General features: G+C 47.7%; 1 protein-coding gene across 1 annotated transcript in view; it reads right to left on the minus strand.

Moving 5' to 3' along the window:
- Positions 1–2,273: 2,273 nt before the first annotated feature.
- The window catches only part of CAPN5 (calpain 5), a 52,883-nt gene continuing 36,714 nt past the window's right edge, over positions 2,274–18,442 (minus strand). Inside the window, exons 4-13 of the mRNA XM_042024218.1 lie at positions 14,782–14,990; positions 14,174–14,366; positions 13,416–13,609; positions 12,686–12,763; positions 11,933–12,128; positions 10,503–10,625; positions 9,628–9,824; positions 9,063–9,184; positions 5,911–6,047; positions 2,274–5,601 (exon numbers count right to left, since the gene is read on the minus strand). Of these exons, the coding sequence (XP_041880152.1) occupies positions 5,419–5,601; positions 5,911–6,047; positions 9,063–9,184; positions 9,628–9,824; positions 10,503–10,625; positions 11,933–12,128; positions 12,686–12,763; positions 13,416–13,609; positions 14,174–14,366; positions 14,782–14,990 (1,632 nt within the window). The 3' untranslated portion in view covers positions 2,274–5,418. The remainder of the gene's footprint in view (positions 5,602–5,910; positions 6,048–9,062; positions 9,185–9,627; positions 9,825–10,502; positions 10,626–11,932; positions 12,129–12,685; positions 12,764–13,415; positions 13,610–14,173; positions 14,367–14,781; positions 14,991–18,442) is intronic.

Raw genomic sequence — 18,442 nt, forward strand, 5'->3', positions numbered from 1 at the left:
TCCTCAGCCATGAACAGACTCAAGCTGACCTTGAGCTCAAGACAGATGATTTGTGACCACCATGCCCAGTTTCACTCAAGCCCTCCTCATTGTGTCAATATAGTTGGTGTGGATGTGAGGGCAGATCCTGGCTGTGTCTGGGCTTTGCTCTGGACTGCATCTGATGCGCTTGGAAGGGCTTGGGCAGCCTTTCCTTGGGCCCAACATGACCCATGCATGTGTGGAAAGGCAGTGAGGGAGGCTCTGCCAGGAACGCAGGTACTTCCTGACTGCACCACTGGGTTTGGAGGTGGGATTTGAAGACTGCAAGGAGCCTTCAGACAACTGCTCAGAACAGACTCCAGTGGCCAATCCCTTGGTATTAACCTGGGCTATTGGCCAAGGATGTGGCAGCACCTGAACAGTTCTGAGGGACAGGCAATGAACCTGCCCCATTGCTGAAGGCCCTTCTGCCTCTGCAGCCCTTCCTGCTGGAAATCCCTCATCCTTTTGAGGGGCAGGAGGCTCATATGGTATGAGCCTCATATTCATATGTATGCAGGCATTAAGGTGGGAAGATGGTGCCTATGGGGGATCTAGCTGCAAGAAGAAATACTTCAGCATCAACTTTCAGCCATAGGATGGATGTCTGTTCCTTCATGAAGATGCACTTTCAGGTCAAAGGCAGATCCTGAACTGCCAATTTACCATAGAATCATAGAATCATAGAACCATAGAATGGCCTGAGTTGGAAGGGACCTTACAGATCGCCTAGTTCCAAACCCCTGCCATGGGCAGGGACACCTTCCACTAGACCAGGTTGCTCAGAGCCCCACCCAACCTGGCCTTGAACACTTCCAGGGATGGGACATCCCCAACTGCTCTGGGCAACCTGTGCCAGTGCCTCACCATGCTCACAGTAAAGCATTTCTTCCAGGTATCTCATCTAACCCCACCCTTTCACTTCAAAGCCATTCCCCACTTGTTCTATCAAAACATGCCCTTACAAAAAGTCCTTAAAAAAAGTCCCCTACAAAAACTGATATGAAACTATATGAAATTAATGCTGTGAGCAGAAATCCCTGGCAAATGACTCTGCTGTAGGCATGAGGAGATGCTGCAGGACCCTTGGTGAGCCTGGGGTGGATCCTGCCTGGAGCTGTACACTGCTCTACTACTTGCTGCTGGTCTCCAAACATGCACAGTCTCCGCACATCTCCACACTCACGTGCTGCCCTCCCACACAAATTCCAGCATCCCTATCTCTGTGCTGGTGTGCACCATCAGCACAGACACAGGCAGGGCTGCAAATCAACCTACACTTTTCAGCCCACTGCCCCACTATCAGCAAAATCAAGGTGTGGATGTTGGTGGGAAAGCACAACCTCCATGCCTCCATGATAGTCTGTGGCTTACCCAGGCTTGCATAGACCTTTTTTATAAAATGTGCACCAAGCAAGACTCAGTAAAGCTGCCTGGTCTACACCAGAGCTCCTGTGCTATGTTCGGCTGCATATGTGCCCAGCCGGGTCTGCTGCTCAGGACACCTTCCATGAGAGTATCAGGATGTTTGGAGAATTGAGGTGTTTGTGAGGCTTTTCCCCTAAGAAAGGTCCTTTTAAGGCTGGAGGGTCTGGGAAGATACCTTCACCCCACAATAGAAGGGCTTTTTCCAGATATCTGCTCCAGGCTCCTAAGGGTGGGCTGCAGAAGCACACAGCTCCTTCTTGCTGCAAAGCCTTTGAGCACAGGCAGCTGGTGGAGGGAAGCCGAGATGGAAGCGAGATCCCAGTGCCAGAGCTTTGGGTCTGTATGCTGCAGCAGCAAGACTGGAGATACCCATGGGCAGGGCCAGGCTTTTCAAACGCTCCGATGTGCATTGTGCAGGTTTGTTTTCTGAGGGAAAGCCATCCAAAACCCTCTTCCTCCTTCTACTTCGCCCATAAACTCTCCCCCCCTCCTTTTGTTTTTTCAGCAATCTGCAGAGCTCTTTTCCAAGTCAGGTGAGGCTCAAAAACCCAAGTGCCCTGCACTGTGGTGACTCTGGGGTATAGGATGCAAAGGCTATTTATAGTCAGAGGAGGTTACCCATCCCTCCGTGGATTTTCTCTGTGAATGTGAGTGTAACCTTGTGTGAAAGCCTCATGCAGATCACCTTGTCTCAGTCTCAAAGTCTGCAGAGAAAATAATTAGAATGGAGTTTGGTGAATCAAGCAAATTCAAAAGGCTCTGCAGAGCCACCTTGTGCCCATCAAAAGCATTCTGGAAGAACAAAGCAGTTCAAAGGCAAGGAGTCTGAATAAAATATACACAATTTATTTATTTATAGGAGGTTTACAGCTGTACAATGTTGGCTTTCTGTTTGGACCATTCTCTGACCTTGTGCAGCATGACACGTCAGTGCCTTTGGAGATGAAGACAAGTCACAGCCTGTTTTAACAGGCAGATGTCAAAAAGAAATTAATTCCACAGAGTGTAATGCCAGGCTGCCTGCAACCATTGAAATGATTAACAAAAGAAATGTGAAATACATCAGACACATGTCCTACCCCACTCATGAGGGACCGGAAAGTGTTTTTCAAACCTGCCCTCCTCTAAAAAAAAAAAAAAAATAAAATCAATCCTGAATATTTCTGTTTACTTCATTCAAAGAGAAAAGGCATCAACAATAGGAATGGCATTTCAATAATTCCCTTCCCTCATGTGCTCTACAAATAAGACAAAAAGAAGAGTAAGAAAGGTAATTTTTGTCATTTCATTTGAAATGTAGGGAAAGAAGGCTTCTGCTCTAACTTTTCCAAAGTTTTCTCTTTTTTTTTTTTGTTTTAAAAAGGACAAATAATACTGATATTAAGACAATTTTGTCCTGATACAGAGAGATGATTTTTTTTTTTTTTAAGACGTTATTAAAAAGCTGCCTTTCCTCTCTTTATGGCTTGATTCTCTGTAGGGAGGAAGGAGGCTGCCCATGGGTACCAGGGCACCACAACTCCTTGGTGAGCTTTGGCACCACTCCTTGGGGATCACGGTGCCATTTGGCACATGGCAGGGCGCTCCTGGACAAACAGCTCTCCTTTGCTGCAGCCACCCACAGCCTGATTTCCTGAGAAAACAAGGCTAATGCAGGCAGGCAGGACACCTCCATCTGCTGATGATGGTCCTGTCACGTTCCTGCGATGCCAAATAGCTCATCCCCCTGCCAGGCGAGGTATCTTCGGGCATCCCTCTCACATATCGCTCTGAACATAAGCCTGAGAGATCTTCTCCTAAGACCCAAATCATACCTTCTAACCCCACAGTCCTGCTTCCATTTATTTTCAGTGATCAGTCTCATAAACAAAACTAGGATAAAATCAAAATATCTCTGCATTGGTCTTCCCAAATTCAAGGATTTGCTTTGACCTTGGGATCAAAAAGTTGCTTTACCTAACTAGGAGCATTTAAGTCAATTCTGCAAGATGCTGAACCAAACTTGGTCCCAGTGATGGCACCTGGAGCTGGAGGGTGCTCAGTGCAAGCCAGGAGTAATTGAGATCTGGAAAGAGCATCATGGGGACCTCTGCTTGCCTTTAAGTCCTGGAAAACAAGACCTAAGAACATAAGCAAATGTGGTAAAAAAGACAACTCATAACCGCAGGACTGTGAAGATGAGGAAAGGGGAAAAGCAGCCTGCAAAAATCACTGCAGTTGCACCATCAGCTTCTGGTTGCACCAAGAACTGAGCTAGCAGGTACTGTGACTTTGGGGAACACTTCACCATGTTTCAGACTTAGCAGACCTTTAGGTACTTTTAAAAAAACCCCAAACAGACTTGCAGGACAAACATGGGTGTTCAGTAGGACAAGCAGAAACCATTTGCTATGGTAAAAGAAGGCTTTCCTGTTCACTTTTCTTGCAGGAAAAGGACTCTGCTCAGGTCAAAATTTACCAAGATTCAAAGATTTTGTATTAATTTCCACTTGCATGCAGGTGACTGCAAAATATTTGCTCGTTAGAAAATCTAACCGAAAAATCCCTTAACTTGCACCACTTTAAAGGCACACGAATAAAAAAACCCAAACAACAGGAGAAAAAAAAAGGGGTTGAAACTTGTCCTAGTCAGCTGCTGAAAGGCCAGACAACGGGTTGTTGTTTGGTTTATCTGGGATGATTTATAAGAAGCCAGATTCTGCCACCCAGTGGAATAAGGAAGACTAACCCAGTTTTCATGGAAATCAGGAGCAGACTGTGGCCCTAGACACATCCCCAAGGATGCATTTGGGTTGTGCTTGTGAGACTGGCTCTAGGACTGTGCAACTCATACTCCATGACAGGAGACTGAAAATTAAAGGTGAGAGATGGACACTGGTATGAATGAAATATTCCCAGCATTTTCAGGCTGCACTGGGAGCAGTGCTCCTCTAGTACAAGCTAAAATCCCACTATTTTTAAAAAGAATTTGAGAAAGCGAGGCACTGAGAAATGATGCACTGTAGGCAGCAGTACAGATGGAGCCCATGGAGCAAAGCTCCCCATCCCTTGAACTTGACACTTCAGCCTTCAGAGGAACCAACCTTCTCTTACCTAAACACTGAACTGCCCCAGTAGACAACCCACCCCAGCTCCTGGGGTGAGATTTTGGGATGGAGATGGCATGGAGACATGGAGACAGCAGGCACCACGGGAGTTCAGGAGGCACACACGGGAGCCGGGTGCAGACTGATTCAGAAACTTGACCCCAGAGAACAGTTATCCCACCACAGCTGTTGTTATTTTTGTATACTTCAGAGTTGCATGGGGTTGAACAAGACTTGGGTGGAGACAGCTTGTCCCCAAAATGATGGAGCCTTTGGTCTTGTTGCCCCTGTGGATTTGGGATTTGGGATTTGGGCTGCCTTGGTGCGTTTTCCTTGCAGTTGCAGTATGCAAACCCATATCCAAAAAACATCCAGCAGGCCCCGATCAGTTTTTCCACTTCTCCTTTGCTGTGGTGCCTCCACAGATAAGCGATTACATGGTAATTTCAAGGGAGAAAACTCCATGCACACTACTCTTAACCCAAGCAGACACATTGAAGATGCACTGAAGCAGCTGGTGGGACCACGGTGGCCACACGTGTGCGTGGTGGCACGTGTGTGTGCCAGCCTGTGTAAACAAACAGCCCCAGGGCATCGTGCTCTGGCTGTCAGGACACACAGCATGCTCACAGAGGTCCCACAGTGCACGTGGCAGCCAGGGGGGCTGCAGAGGACGCCAGCAGAAGGATCATTGCGGTTCCCCAAAAAAGGCACCATTTTTTAACATTGAAAACACAAGATTGGCTCCTTGGAGTGGAATGCATGCATGCTTCGTATACACTTTGCAGGTGGTAGGTAGGCTCTGTGTGTCTCTCTCTATATATATGTATGTGTGCATGTTTATATTCACATATGTGGCACCAGAAGAGTCATCCTTGAGTACTCAGACATTAGTGAGGATGTTACTGCTGAGCAGCATCACAGCAATGGTTCCAGGGAGATCGTTTGACCTCCTGTTCCCCTTGTCCTGGAGGTGCAGTGTGTGCACCGACTGCCGGTCGCTGGGATCTCCCGTGAGCACCACTTGGCCCAAGAACTCATCACTTATCAAGTTGTGGTTCCAGATCTGTGGAAACAAAACAGGGATGAGAGCAGCTCCTTCAGGGATGCAGCCAACCTTCATGAACTGGAGAGAAGGGGTTACTGGGGATGTGCCCTGAGCTGAAGCCAGGGAGGTGGTGAGGTGTGAGGGTGTCACTCTGGAAGTGAGACGGGTGAAAGACATGCCTTTACCAGATGTCACCATGGTGGTGAGAGGTTGAGCTGCATTAACTAATGAACAGATCTGCTGTGGACAGTGTGAGGAGAGGGCGGGGGGGTGGTCCAAGTGAGAGAGGGTCTCCATCCCTCAGCCCACTGCTTGCCTGGCAGGTACCTGAACAATGATGGGTTGTCCTGGCTTCTTGCGGTAGAAGAGCCCTTTCACATCAAATTCTGGTGACACCGTGTTCTTCTTCACTGGAGAGCGAACCTTTTGCCCTTCGCACTTGATGATCACATAAGGGTCAGCTCCTGAGGAGAGAAAAGGGAATTTTTGGTTTGTTGTAGCTTCTGTAACTCCTTAGAGTCCTTTTCCAGGGGTGTCATGCAGTCCTCTGCCTCCATATCCCACCAGAGGAGATGGGTATCTGCCAAAGCGTTTGTCACACCCTGTATGATGTCCATGGAGCTCAGCTGTTTGGGTTTAATTCTATTGAGTGACATTGTCCCTGCACAGCAGGTGTTGATGGACTGCTATGAAGCTGGGGAAGGGTCTCGATGGAGCACAAATCTGATAAGGAGCGGCTGAAGGAGCTGGGGGGCTTAACCTGGAGGAAAGGAGGCTTGGGCGGACCTTATGACTCCTACAACTGTCTGAATGGAGGATGTAACGAGGTGGGGGTTGGTCTCTTCTCCCAAGAAACAAGCAACAGGACGAGATGAAAAGGCCTTAAATTGCACCAGCGGAGGTTTAGACTGGATATTAGGAAAAACTAACTCATAGAAAGGCTTATCAAGCACCTGGAACAGGCTGCCCAGAGCAGTGGTACAGTCACCATCCCTGGAGGGGTTTAAAAGATGCGCAGATGTGGCTGTTGGGAACAGGATTTAGTGGTGGACTTGGCAGTGCTGGGTTAAGGGTTGGACTCGATGATCTTAGAGGGCTTTTCCAACTGAAACAATTCTATGATTCTATGAAAAGGCTACCTCTCTTGTCCCCATATTCTACAGAAACACTCCTTCATCACTCCAAATCCTCCTGACCATTGCAGTAAATGTTCCATGGAGGACACCATCCTACTCAGCCCTCTTTTCAGGATTTGCTCTCCTAGAGGCAGGCAGAATTAAAACCATGGAGAAGAGAAAGAGACTCACACAAGGAAATACCAAATAGAGGATTAAGTTACCAAGTTTACATACTACCAGCCCACAGCTGGATGGTACCTGAGCTTCCAGGAGAAGGAAAGAGTCCCTCATTAGCGAATACTTTCATCTTGCCAAACAAAGTGCTTGTTTGGGGAATTTCAGTAGAGAAAGAGCTATTGCTATGGAAATTTAACTGCCAGAATGCTTTTTCTTACCATGAACTTTAGTTGCTATGATGGAAACACAGACCTGTTGGATGAGTTTTCTTGTCCAAGGGAAATGTGGAAATGAGGAGGAACAAACCAGCCCCTTCTGACAGCCAGGGATTTTGATTTCCAGACCACCTCTTTGCTCACTTTCTGTTGGCAAGGATCTGGCTCCCCTGGTGAAACACAGCTGCTGGATCTCACAGCTGTTTTTCCAAATTACCTTGTCTTTTGGGATGTCCCATTGAATCCTCAGATTCCATCAGCCAGAGCCAAATTCCTATCTGTAAATCACTATTTCCAAAGTGTTTTGAAAGGCCTGGTCTGGGATGTGTGAGAGATGCCATTGCACTGGAAAACACCAAACACACTGTTGGTGGTGGGAGCTGAACAGCTGGAAAACAGCTGGAAGAAAGCAATTCCCAAGGGGTTTTTGTGGAGAAAATGTTTTGTGACTCCAGAATCCACACGTCTTCTTGTCTGAAGGAAAGATAAACCTCCTTGTTTCTGTGAACAGTTCAGAGACCTTTGGCTTCCGATTTCCCTGCATTGCTACAGGTGCACTGACCTGTTGTGAATAATCCAAGAAAAAACCACCTGCCTAGGGTTAAATTCCCTCCCCAAACACCAGATAGGGCATAAGAACTCCCTTTGTGGCATGTGGGAAGTAAGAACATTTGACTAGTCCTTGCTTAGGAAAGATCCTGCTCTTTACTCTCAGGGATATAGTGATAGGCAGCCCTAATAAAAATTCTTGGGTAAAAAAAATTACAATTTTAATTGGGTTTTATTTAGATCTTCTAAGTTTTTAATTTTTATATTTTAAATTTGGCTTGAAAGTGTTTGGCTAAATCTTGCCACAACCACCACATGTCCTTGACTCAGGAAATGGGGGAGAAAGGCTAGGATCTGATCTATTTCCATGGTGGAAAGATATTTGCTTCTGTAACTGCAACCTCTAGACCTTCCATCCCAACTTCAGCAATCTCCCAGTACAAGCTATCACTGCCACTGGGTTTCTTGGTCCAGATGCTCCAGGCAGACAGAACATAGGGCTCTTGCCATAAGCCTCTGTGTGGCTGTAGGACAGGGGGAGGTATGGTCCTGCTGCTATCTTCCATGCAAGAAAAGTGATGGATGTCAGAATTGGTCTAGATCCACACCATCCCAAAGTGACCTAAATTTGACATACCCTCTACTGATAAGACATTTATCCAGCCTCCAGGGATGAATGCTACACATCACGCTGTTTCTCTGTCCTTCCTACTGAAATGCCTTTAAATACAATTCCTGGCTTTTACAGCTGCTCATACTTGAGAGGAAAGCTTGGGTTGTTACAGGACCACTGCTAAGGGCTTTGGGGAAGTTTTGGGAGGGTCTCAGATAACAGCCTAAATATAACAGCTCCCAGATCATGTCCACTGCAAGAAGTGAGTTTGGTTTTATGTATCCCTAGTGCTTTTAGCATGCATATTTGTAATTCCTTAAGTCTGATAACTTAGCTTAGACCCAATATTCCGTTAAGCCAGGAGACCAAATATCCTGGAGGCCTCGCAGTTGGAGGCCGGAAACCCCTATGCTATCCTGAGAAACCAAGGTCTTCCCTAGAACATCCTGTAAGCCAAGATAGGCCCATCCAGGGGGGGATTCCTTGGGATGGGGGGTTTGTTTGAGCCTCTCATTGGGGAATCTTTGATAGATATGCTAATTTGCAAGGTCTATAAACTGTAGACGTGATCTATCATCGGGGTGCATTTCAGCGTGCATTTCGGCGCATTCCACCTGGATGAAGTGGTGCACCTTAAGGTTCCTTAAATAAACACCAAGGTAAAAAACCCTTTTTCCCTTAAATCGTGTTTGATTCTTAATTTTAAGACCAGGGAAAGGAAACAATATAAATTCCAGCCACATCCCAGTTCATAAATCACCTCCCAACTCCTCCGGGGCCGGACAACAGGTAGGGAAAGACCAGTACCTCCTTGGGAGTCCTGATTCTTGAGCCCAGCTGCAGCAAGGACATGGATCTGGGATACTACTTGTGGGTAGCCACACATCCCACTCCAGCAGGTGTGTGGTGGCTCATCCAATGTCAGCTCTCTGCAAGGAAAAACATGTGGCCTTTGAGAGGTGCCTAATCTTACCCCAAGGAGTTTGCTCTGGCACAATGAAGGACTGTATAGGCCATTCACTTAAGAGTTGGACTTAATGATCTTTGGATGATGCTTGTGGGTCCCTTCCAACTCAGAATATTCTGTGGTTTTATGACTATCCACGGTCCAGTGTCAGACTCTGCTCCCCACTCCAATCTCCTCAACCTGGTTTTGGGATGCCCTCCCATATCATGCTTAGAAGCAGAGTGGGAGCTTCTCTGCATGTCTGTGGAGAGACCTGTAAAGATGTCCTGTCTCTTGATCACCCTTAACAGAAAGCCAAAGAGCAGCTGCAGGCAAGGCTGTGACTATTAAGAAAAACCACACATCAAAAGCACAGGGCTGTCTCCAAAGAGCCAATTCCTCCCCATCCCTGCTCATGCTCCTTACCGGCAATCTGAAGGCACGTCTGTGAAAATCCTGAGAAGGAACTCGCCTTCATGACCAGGGTCAAAAGTGGTGGGGATGATGACGTAGCGGCCTTCCTTCAGGTCTGTCCTCAGGAAGACGCTGCGGGAGTTGATGTAGATGGAGCTGGCCACCTTCTGCTGCAGGGTGTGCATCCGGTAGTTCCTATTCAACTCCACCTGGGCAGAGACCACAGTGGGATGGTCAGCGCATTGTCACTGGCTGAAAATGTACTGGTATCCACCACGGAGGGGGAAAGACTGCAAGGACTGAGTCCACAGTGCCAGGAGACCTGGAGTTAAGAGAACCAGCAAATTGGTCCCAGCTGTGCTGGGTGGAAAGCAACTGTGGATGTGGCTTTCCCAATTCTTTTGGCTCAGGGACTCATCTCCTGCATCACAGCTTAACACTGGGGACCCAGCAAACAACATGTAAGGATTAGTCTAACAGATCTCAACATTTGGAGAGAAAAGACTAATCATTGCTTTTAGCAAGAACTGTGCAGAATCACAGAATGGTTTGGGTTGGAAGGGACCTTAAAGATCATCTAGTTTCAATCCCCTGTCATGGGCAGGGACACCTCCCACTAGAACAGGTTACTCAAAGCCACATCCATCCTGACCTTGAACATTTCCAGGGATGGAGTATCCACAGCTGCTCGAGGCAACCTGTTTTCCATGCTGACCCCTTTGATATCCCTCTTCATCTCCAGAGGAGGGCAGGCTATGCTGATGGCACCCCAGAAGTACCCAGATAATGCTTAAATGAGCGATATGGCCATGCAGGACTGATGTACCACTCCACAACCAACAAATTTATAGTGGCATTCAGGCCAACATGCAGGAACCCCAGCCTACCTTATGGATATCAAAGCCTATGGCCAAATTCTCTCCTTTGCCCTCTCTGCGACTGGTCCTTTTGGGCTTCTGCTGGATGGAGATCAGCACTTCATCTTCTGCCTTCTTCACATCAAACACATACTAGAACCAAAAAGAGGAAGGTAAGGGAGATTTTGATTAATACAGGATCCCTGGGCATGGGTGGGGGTGGATTTAACAGATTTAACATCAGTTTCTCTCCATCCACTTCCATGCAGGGACAACCTGGCTTCAGTACCCACTCTGAGAGCCCATACACTCTCTTCTTGGGACCTGGCATCAACTTGCCAAGACAGTGACCTTTTTGGCCCATCTTAGAGAAATACTGCGAAATCCAGTCTTTGAATTGCTCAGCAGAATCCAAGCAGTCTAGATGTAGTCCTATATCAGAGATTTTCACCCCCTGCAGTCTGCCAGAACTCCTCCTATAAGGCATGGAAGGATGAACTGATGTTCAGAGACCTAACAAAAAGGCTAATACAGAGCTGGAAGCTGGAAACAACTCTCCCACATCCTTGATGACAACTCCTGCAATGGACCAGACCATCCTTCATCTGCTTGTTAGATGAAGGACACAAAAGGTCCTCACTTGTGATACTGAGAATCCCAGTTCAGAGCAGGACAAGACAATTGTAGAATCATTTATGTTAGAAAAGATGTCTAAGATCATCCAGTCCAACCCTTACTCAAGCAATGTCAAGTTCACCACTAAACCATGTCCCCGGGTGTCCCCCACATCACATGCCTTTTGAACACTTCCAGAAATGGTGATTTCACCATGGCCCTAGGCAGCCTCTTCTAACATCTTCACCCTTCCAGTGAAGAAGTTTTCCCTAATATTCAATCTAAACCTCCCCTGGCACAACTTGAGGTTGTTTTCTCTTGTCCTACCACTTGTCACCTGGGAGAAGAAACTGACTCCCACCTGGATACAATCTCCTTTCAGGAAGGTGTAGAGAGCCATAAGGTCCCCCTGAGCCTCCTTTTCTCCAGAAAAGTTTGCTCCAGGAAATGAACTTCAAGCTAGAAGGAAATGGCTCTATGGGCTACACCTGTCCTGGTAAATTTAACAGTGTCAAAGTTTGGGCAAAAAACCTGGAATTTGGTCATTCAGACATCCAGATTATTGGAAATGACTCCTGGACTGGAACCAGACAACACTGATACCCTGTGGCACAGCTTGTTCTTCCCTTGTGCCAAGGGCGCTTGGATGCAGTCTCCCTGATAAGAGGGATAAGGTTAATAGAGTTGGCCTCAACGCTGGTCATGCTGAGCCAGAGAATTGCCATAAGCACAAATAATCTATTAGAGGTTTGGTAGCCATTTCAGTCTTCTAGGTACCTGTAGGACAGTTAAACACTTGGAAGCACATGTGAAGGCTCCAGAAGGGCCTCTGCCCCCTTACTCACTTGGGGGTTCTGCAGAAAGGTGTCCTTGTGGTTGATGCAGCCTCCAGAGCGGTTCTTCAAGGGGTCACTGCTTCTGGTCCATGCCCCATGTAGCACTGCCTCTTCCCAGGTCTTGTGGATGCTCAGGTAGGAGGTGTTGATCAGACGGCACTTGATGATGTCCGTGAAGTATTTGCAGAAATCTTCAAAGGTCATCCTGAATCAGGACAGAACTGGGTTATGCTGCTTCATTCCCTGGAAAAGTACACTGCAGGGATTTTCCTGATCACCTGTTAGAGAGTGTGGGTTGTCTCTGATGGCTGATGAATAACAAAAGTTATTCATAAAATATCTCCAGAAGAGATGGAGGTACTTTTGTCTATGCCTGCAGTAAATACTTCCTGAGTTTAAACAACAGATCTCTGTGTTTTGGAGCAGGAGAAGCAGCACAGTGTCCCTTTCCCCACCCAAGGGTAAATGTGATACTGAAATGTTCCTGGTGAGTCTGTGAAATTCAGCACATTTATGACAGGTTCTCAGTGCCTTGGCGAAATGGTCTGGCCCCTGTGTGATACAGAGCAGCTTGCAATCCCAGGGTCATGGCCATCCAAAGCTGATACCCATGGGCTCAAGGAGAGGGCTTCACTAGAGATCCTATGGCTTGGAAGCCTATTTTCTCTGGATAGCTGTATGCATGGAAATGATGTACATGCTCCATGGGGTGAGAGGATGCTGTGGGCATGGCCTGTGGTGACAAACTCAGGAGGGACTCACCAGAACTCTCCATCATCTTCCACTGTCATTCCCATCTTCTCTCTCTCACTTTTACTCACTTTCTGCCACTCCTCAGAGCTGAGGGAAGAGAACAGGATCATTACTCAAAGGTAAGGGACACAGAAGAATTTGAGGCTCAAGGACTGTATATAAAGCCAGTCCCCATGCTGCTGTGGTTAGGTCATCTGCCAAACAGGGGGAAAGTGCAGCACGGCTTGGAACTTCAACTTCCTTCCTGACCAGTGGAGGTGAATCCAGCCTGGCAAGGTTTTATTTGGCCAGTAGAATCACAGCCCTATCCGTGAAGACAACAAAATTGACTCTGGCCAAAGGCTCTGGTTGCACCAGCCCTTGGTTCCTCATCTCATCTACAGCCATCACAGCAGCCAGTGGTGGCAGAGGTTGATTCTGTTGGGTGCTTGTTTTGCTGCAAAAAGACTGGGAGCACAAAGGTGAGCTATAAACATCCTTCGCTAGTACAAACGAACATGGAATCATGGAATCACAGAATGGTTTGGGTTGGAAAGGACCTTAAATATCATCTCATTCCAACCCCCCTGCTATGAATAGGGGCACCTTCCACTAGACCAGGTTGCTCAGAGCCCCATCCAACTTCGTCTTGAATGCTTCCAGGGATAGGGCATCCAAGCTTCTCTGAGTAACCTGTGCCAGTTCCTCACCCTCACAGGGAAGAATTTCCCACTGAAACAAGCTGTCCATCCCAACTCACGTGTCACTCCAAGGGCCGTTCCACTCCCGCTCGCCCCATGGGTTGCGCATGCGGATCATGTCCAGCTTCTCCGACTTGAAGAAGGACAGAAGGCCATGGCCAAGACGGACCTTCCGCACGTCCGTCACCGCGTACGCGTGGCCCTTCACCAGTCCGCAGGCCAGGCGAGCCTCCATGTCAGCCGCTGACGTGGCCTGGCAGGAGGACACAGACAGTGCTCAGACCAGGGGGACATGACCACCTCTGCAGGGGCTGGGAAAGAAAGGAACTCAGATTTCCCTGCAGGTTTCTTCAAGCCAAAATGAAAAGCATCAATGGTCAGGGAAAAACCCAGTTAGCACAGGTCTCAGATGCCATTTTATGTGCTGAATCCCTCCTTTTCTTCATTTGCTTCATGAGGTCTCTGAGCTCCCATACTGGCAACCAATAAAGCTCATCCTTATGGTTATAATGGGAGGTCTGGCAACCAGCATTTGTAGAGACGCCCGGATGCAGACACCAAAACGTCTTTCTCTGGAGTGGATCACCTCCTAGCATTTAAACGGTACTGGGATGAACCTGGGCTCTTGGACATAGCAACAAGAAATAAAGAGGGTTGGCTGGCATTCAGGATTAACTCCTTTTGCCATCATCAAGAAGTTGGAACCCTTGGCCACCATTTATCCGATCTAATTTAGAAGTTTATGACTGTGTAAGACAACTGCCTCCTAAAACGCCTATTCCCAGGGGACCATGACCATACTGGTAATGCTGCTTACTTTAATGGAGCAGCTGATGAGGCCTCCCCTGTTGTGCACCTTCAACACGCGCTCAAAGAGCAGGTTTCGCTTGGCTTCGTCAGCGACGTAGTCCCCTTCGGTCAGGTCGATAGGTTCAGAGACCCCACCAGTGAAATCCACCAGGGCATCAGCAGTGTTGCCTCCATCCAGGGCCTCGTAGCAGCCTGACAACCTGAAAGAGGGTGACAGGGATGGCAAAGGGGTCTGGGACAATTCTTAGGGCAGCCTTGGGAATGGAGATTTGCAGTTGAACTTCAAGTGGGAGAGGATAGCAAACTACGGTGAAAAGATAGGACCCACATTCCTTGCAGCACTCTTGCTTCCATAGGACCAAAGTAAAAGGAACTTGAAATCTCTAGAATAGGCGTTGCTTAAAGAAACATTGAAGGGTATTTTGCTTTAAGGGTAAATTAAGGCTAGAGAAGGGTTTTTTCCCTTATTTTTTGTCTGTTTGAGTTATGCACTACTACTTTCCTGTCCACAGGAAAGATGTTGGTTCCACTGCTGCAAGCCAGCTGATGAATGAACAGAGAGGAAAAACAGTGTGCTCAGGTCTCACTTTATCCTACAACTGCCTGGGTACCTACTTGGCATAAGCTTTCTCCACCAAGGCACACCAGAACTCATTCTTGGAGTTGGAGTGGCAGTAGATGAGCTGGTTGTGGAGTGTAGGAAGGCGGTCATCGATCACCACATCCAGCCACTGACCAAAACGCCAGAACTGGAAGTGGAAGATCCCCACATAGCTCTCGGGTTTCTCAGGGTTCCACTCCTGCTCCTTCCAGTCTGGGATGACCTGCGAAAGAAGAGGCACATATATCTAAATGATTCCCTTTTTTCCTGGGATTGACTCTCATCCTGGAACTAATGCAGACAATATCAAAGGCAAGGAAGAATATGAGGGGGATGGATTTGCTTACAGTCTGCTGGGGCCAGATTTTGGACCTGGTTCCACCAATGCAGACTAGATTAATGTGACTAGAATAGCTTAGACTTCACTGTCCCTCGGAAGGTGGAGTTAAAGACCTTTGTCCTCTTTCTTATAACCCTGCCCTGGACATCTGTTGCCATCTACTTCTGTAGACAGGCTATTGGAGCAGAAGAGTTCTTTGTCTAACCAGGGGTGGTTATTTTTATGAACACATTTTTTGTTTTTTTAGTGTCAGTAGGGTACTAACAAAGGGCACCTTCTTTGATTCTCCTACTTGATTCTGGTGTGACTTGACTGGCCCAAGAGCAAGTGTTGTATTCATCTACCTACTGCCAATGAACAGGCAGCAGATACTCTGTATGAACTGTTAAATAAAAGTGGGAAAAGCAGGATTCCCTCAAGGTCTCCATTCTTCCCTGTCAAGAGCTACCATGCTCATCCAAGCAAGCACAGCAAGATGACTTGATGAAAGAAGGAAAAGAAGGCCTGAGTTGAAAGAAACCCTAGAGCAGCTGAGGAGTCTGAGGAGGCACAGGTTTGGTGTCACTGCCAGCAGGGCAGGCACAAGCAAAGGGTAACTGCCAAAGTCCATAGCCCTTCATGGCTGCAGGCACCACCAGCTCTGCTTTGGATGGAAAATTCAGCCAACAGCTGCAACAGAAATGAGCACAGCCAGGCACAGACATTACACGTAGGGGGATCTGCATCTTGTTTAGAACCAGGACACAGAGGCACACAGCAAGGAACTACCCCACTGCAGTTTAGCTTTTGTTGAGGGTGGAGGCAATGTGGTTTTACTGCATGGCCAGGGCGGGCTGTGGGGCCATGTGTATTTACTGTAGTTGATGGCTGACAGATACTGACTTATTCAGCAGCAGGAATGTGACTGACTGTCCACACCCCTGCTGCTTCACTTACCCGCTCCCAAAGGATCATGAGCTCAGTGAGGAAAAACCCCAAGGTGTCCATGCAAGCATGTATTGTCTTCCAATACACCAAATAATCACTGTCCTGTGGAGAGCTGGGCATGTTGGGGTGGGATAGGAGAGGACACAGCTACATTGCATGGAAAGAGCCTCTTCAAGAAGTCACAGGACATGGTGAAACCATCTTTACTGTGCTTTGGGCCCTTGTCCAGCTGACAGAGCCCTTTTTTTTTTTTTTTTTGTCTGCTGTCACAAAGCAGGAATTGTGCAGAGAGAATTCCCTCTGAAGAGCCCCCCGACTCCTTAGCTACCAGCAATGATCCAGCCCAGGGCTCTTATTGCTCCTACACTGAAATATTAATCATGCCATCAGCCCTGCAAGCCCACTGGAACTCTTTGAGTTGTCTGAATCAATAGAAGCAGAGCAGACAAAGCCATGAAAAAGAGCCACATTTGGAGGGTTTGGTGTTTTATAGGAGTGCTAACAATGTCCCAGAGTCCCCTCTGGAGACTGCCAGGAAAGGTCAGACAACCCTCCATCAGTGCCCATCGATTCCCTCCTGGCTGGAGCTCATCCTAATGAATTGTCATAGAGGACCATCATGATAATCAACTCGCTATTAATGAGGGCTTAGAAATGATCCCAGCATTGATTAGAGGCAGCTTGTCAGCCAGAGCTGGTAGTGACAGCTTCCAGCTGGCTGGGTCTGAGATTTGCTCTTACTGTCATTTGTGGCAGGACACCATCCTCCTCCATCCCTTCACTTGGGGACAGCTCTGGGAGCACCCTCCGCCACTGAAGGCAGCACAAGCAGTCAGCTTTCATCCAGAGCAGGGTCCAGGAGCAAGGATGGGTTGTATTTGTACACTGACCCAAGAGGAGTCTGATCTCCAGAGGTATTCCCTGCTGGAGAGTATGCCATGGACCACCCATCCTAGGATCCCAGCAAGTCCTGGACTCAGCTTGGTTGCATGACACTGGGGCAGTGGAAACCACGTCTTCTCCTTCACCCAACTGTGCTGCTTTTTCCTTAGGGGCTCACAAAATCTGGAGCTGCAACACCGTTTAGTATGACAAATTTACAGTGAAAAGGTTCAGAGACAGGTAAATTGGGAGCTCAGAAACACCAGGTGCCCCTTCCTAAGCTGATTTAGGGCTTTTTTCAATTTTCTTAAGAGTGGCTAATTAAGAGAAAAGGCACCTGTGGCCCTGGAAAAAATGTCCCTGATAAAAACAAGAAATTGGTACACGCCAAGTTCTCAAGCCTTCTGCTGGGAACTGGCCAACTCAGGATAAGGAGAGAGGCACCCAGCTGTACCAATCTGCTGAACTGTGGCACAAACTCAGATGAAATTCCCCTGGGAGATGGGACAGGGTGGTGTATCTGAAAGTCTTTATGGGATGCTGAAACTGTGTAGGGATAGTTTCAGTGACTGGTAAAAAGAGGCTCATCTTCCTTGCAGCAGAGAGAGATCACACTGCCCCCTTCACCTCTCTCCCCAGCTCTGAAGAAAACAAGGATCCACCTGAGAATCATTTCCCCTTCTATGCCCAGCTTCAAACCCCTCTCCAAACCACAAGAAAACTCCATGAAGCCTTTCATACCAGGAGAGAAGAAGGTAAATGTTCATCTTACATTTTACAGGAAGTTAAAAGGGGCTCAAAAATACCAGCATTGAGTTGAAATTTGGTGCTTTATTGCATGCAGGATTAGGGTAGCTTCCAAAGGGAGCATGAATAAGACACAAACAGCCTCAGTCCTTAAGGGGAACTCGTTGTCTAGGATTTTATTTACTGTGGTACACCAATACCCAGCAAGATATCTGCAGCAAGAACTCTACCCCAGCAATGTAGCAATGGCATATTGTGAGACTTGGCATGCAAAACCCCCTTTGGATGTTGCCAGTGGCTCCTGTTACTTCATCTGAAGTGGTTTCTAGTCAGGAACTCTGCTCTGGGATATACAAGGAGGGAATGTCTGCTAGGACCCTAGAGGTGTGTTTGGCCAAGCAGGGATGCATCCATTTTTCTCTCTACTCACCAAGTCCAGCATTTCTTGGGGTCTAAACAAAGACATCACCTTCTCTGGCAATGGCCACGGCATGGCTGTAGGATTTGGTGGTTGCTGAGCTTTGGCTGTGGGCAAGACTCAGAGCTCCCACCATCTCTCCAGCCAGTAGCTGATCTTCCTGCTTTCTTTCTCCTCTCTGCCTGGCATGACTTGTGCATATCATTTTATACACTATTGTTGGGCTGGGGAAGGCATAGGGCCTGCATGTCTGGAGGCTTTGGAGAAGAGGTTGGACTCTTTTTGGGGCTGGTCTGCATGAGTCAGCAGGCCACAGGTACAAAGTCACCTTGCCCTGGCTTTTCCATCACTGGTCTCTCCT

The sequence above is a fragment of the Corvus kubaryi genome, unplaced genomic scaffold (genome assembly GCF_017639235.1).
Source record: "Corvus kubaryi isolate FWS band 111438036 unplaced genomic scaffold, C.kubaryi_AGA036_p1.0 37260, whole genome shotgun sequence".
Classification (NCBI taxonomy): Eukaryota; Metazoa; Chordata; class Aves; order Passeriformes; family Corvidae; genus Corvus; species Corvus kubaryi.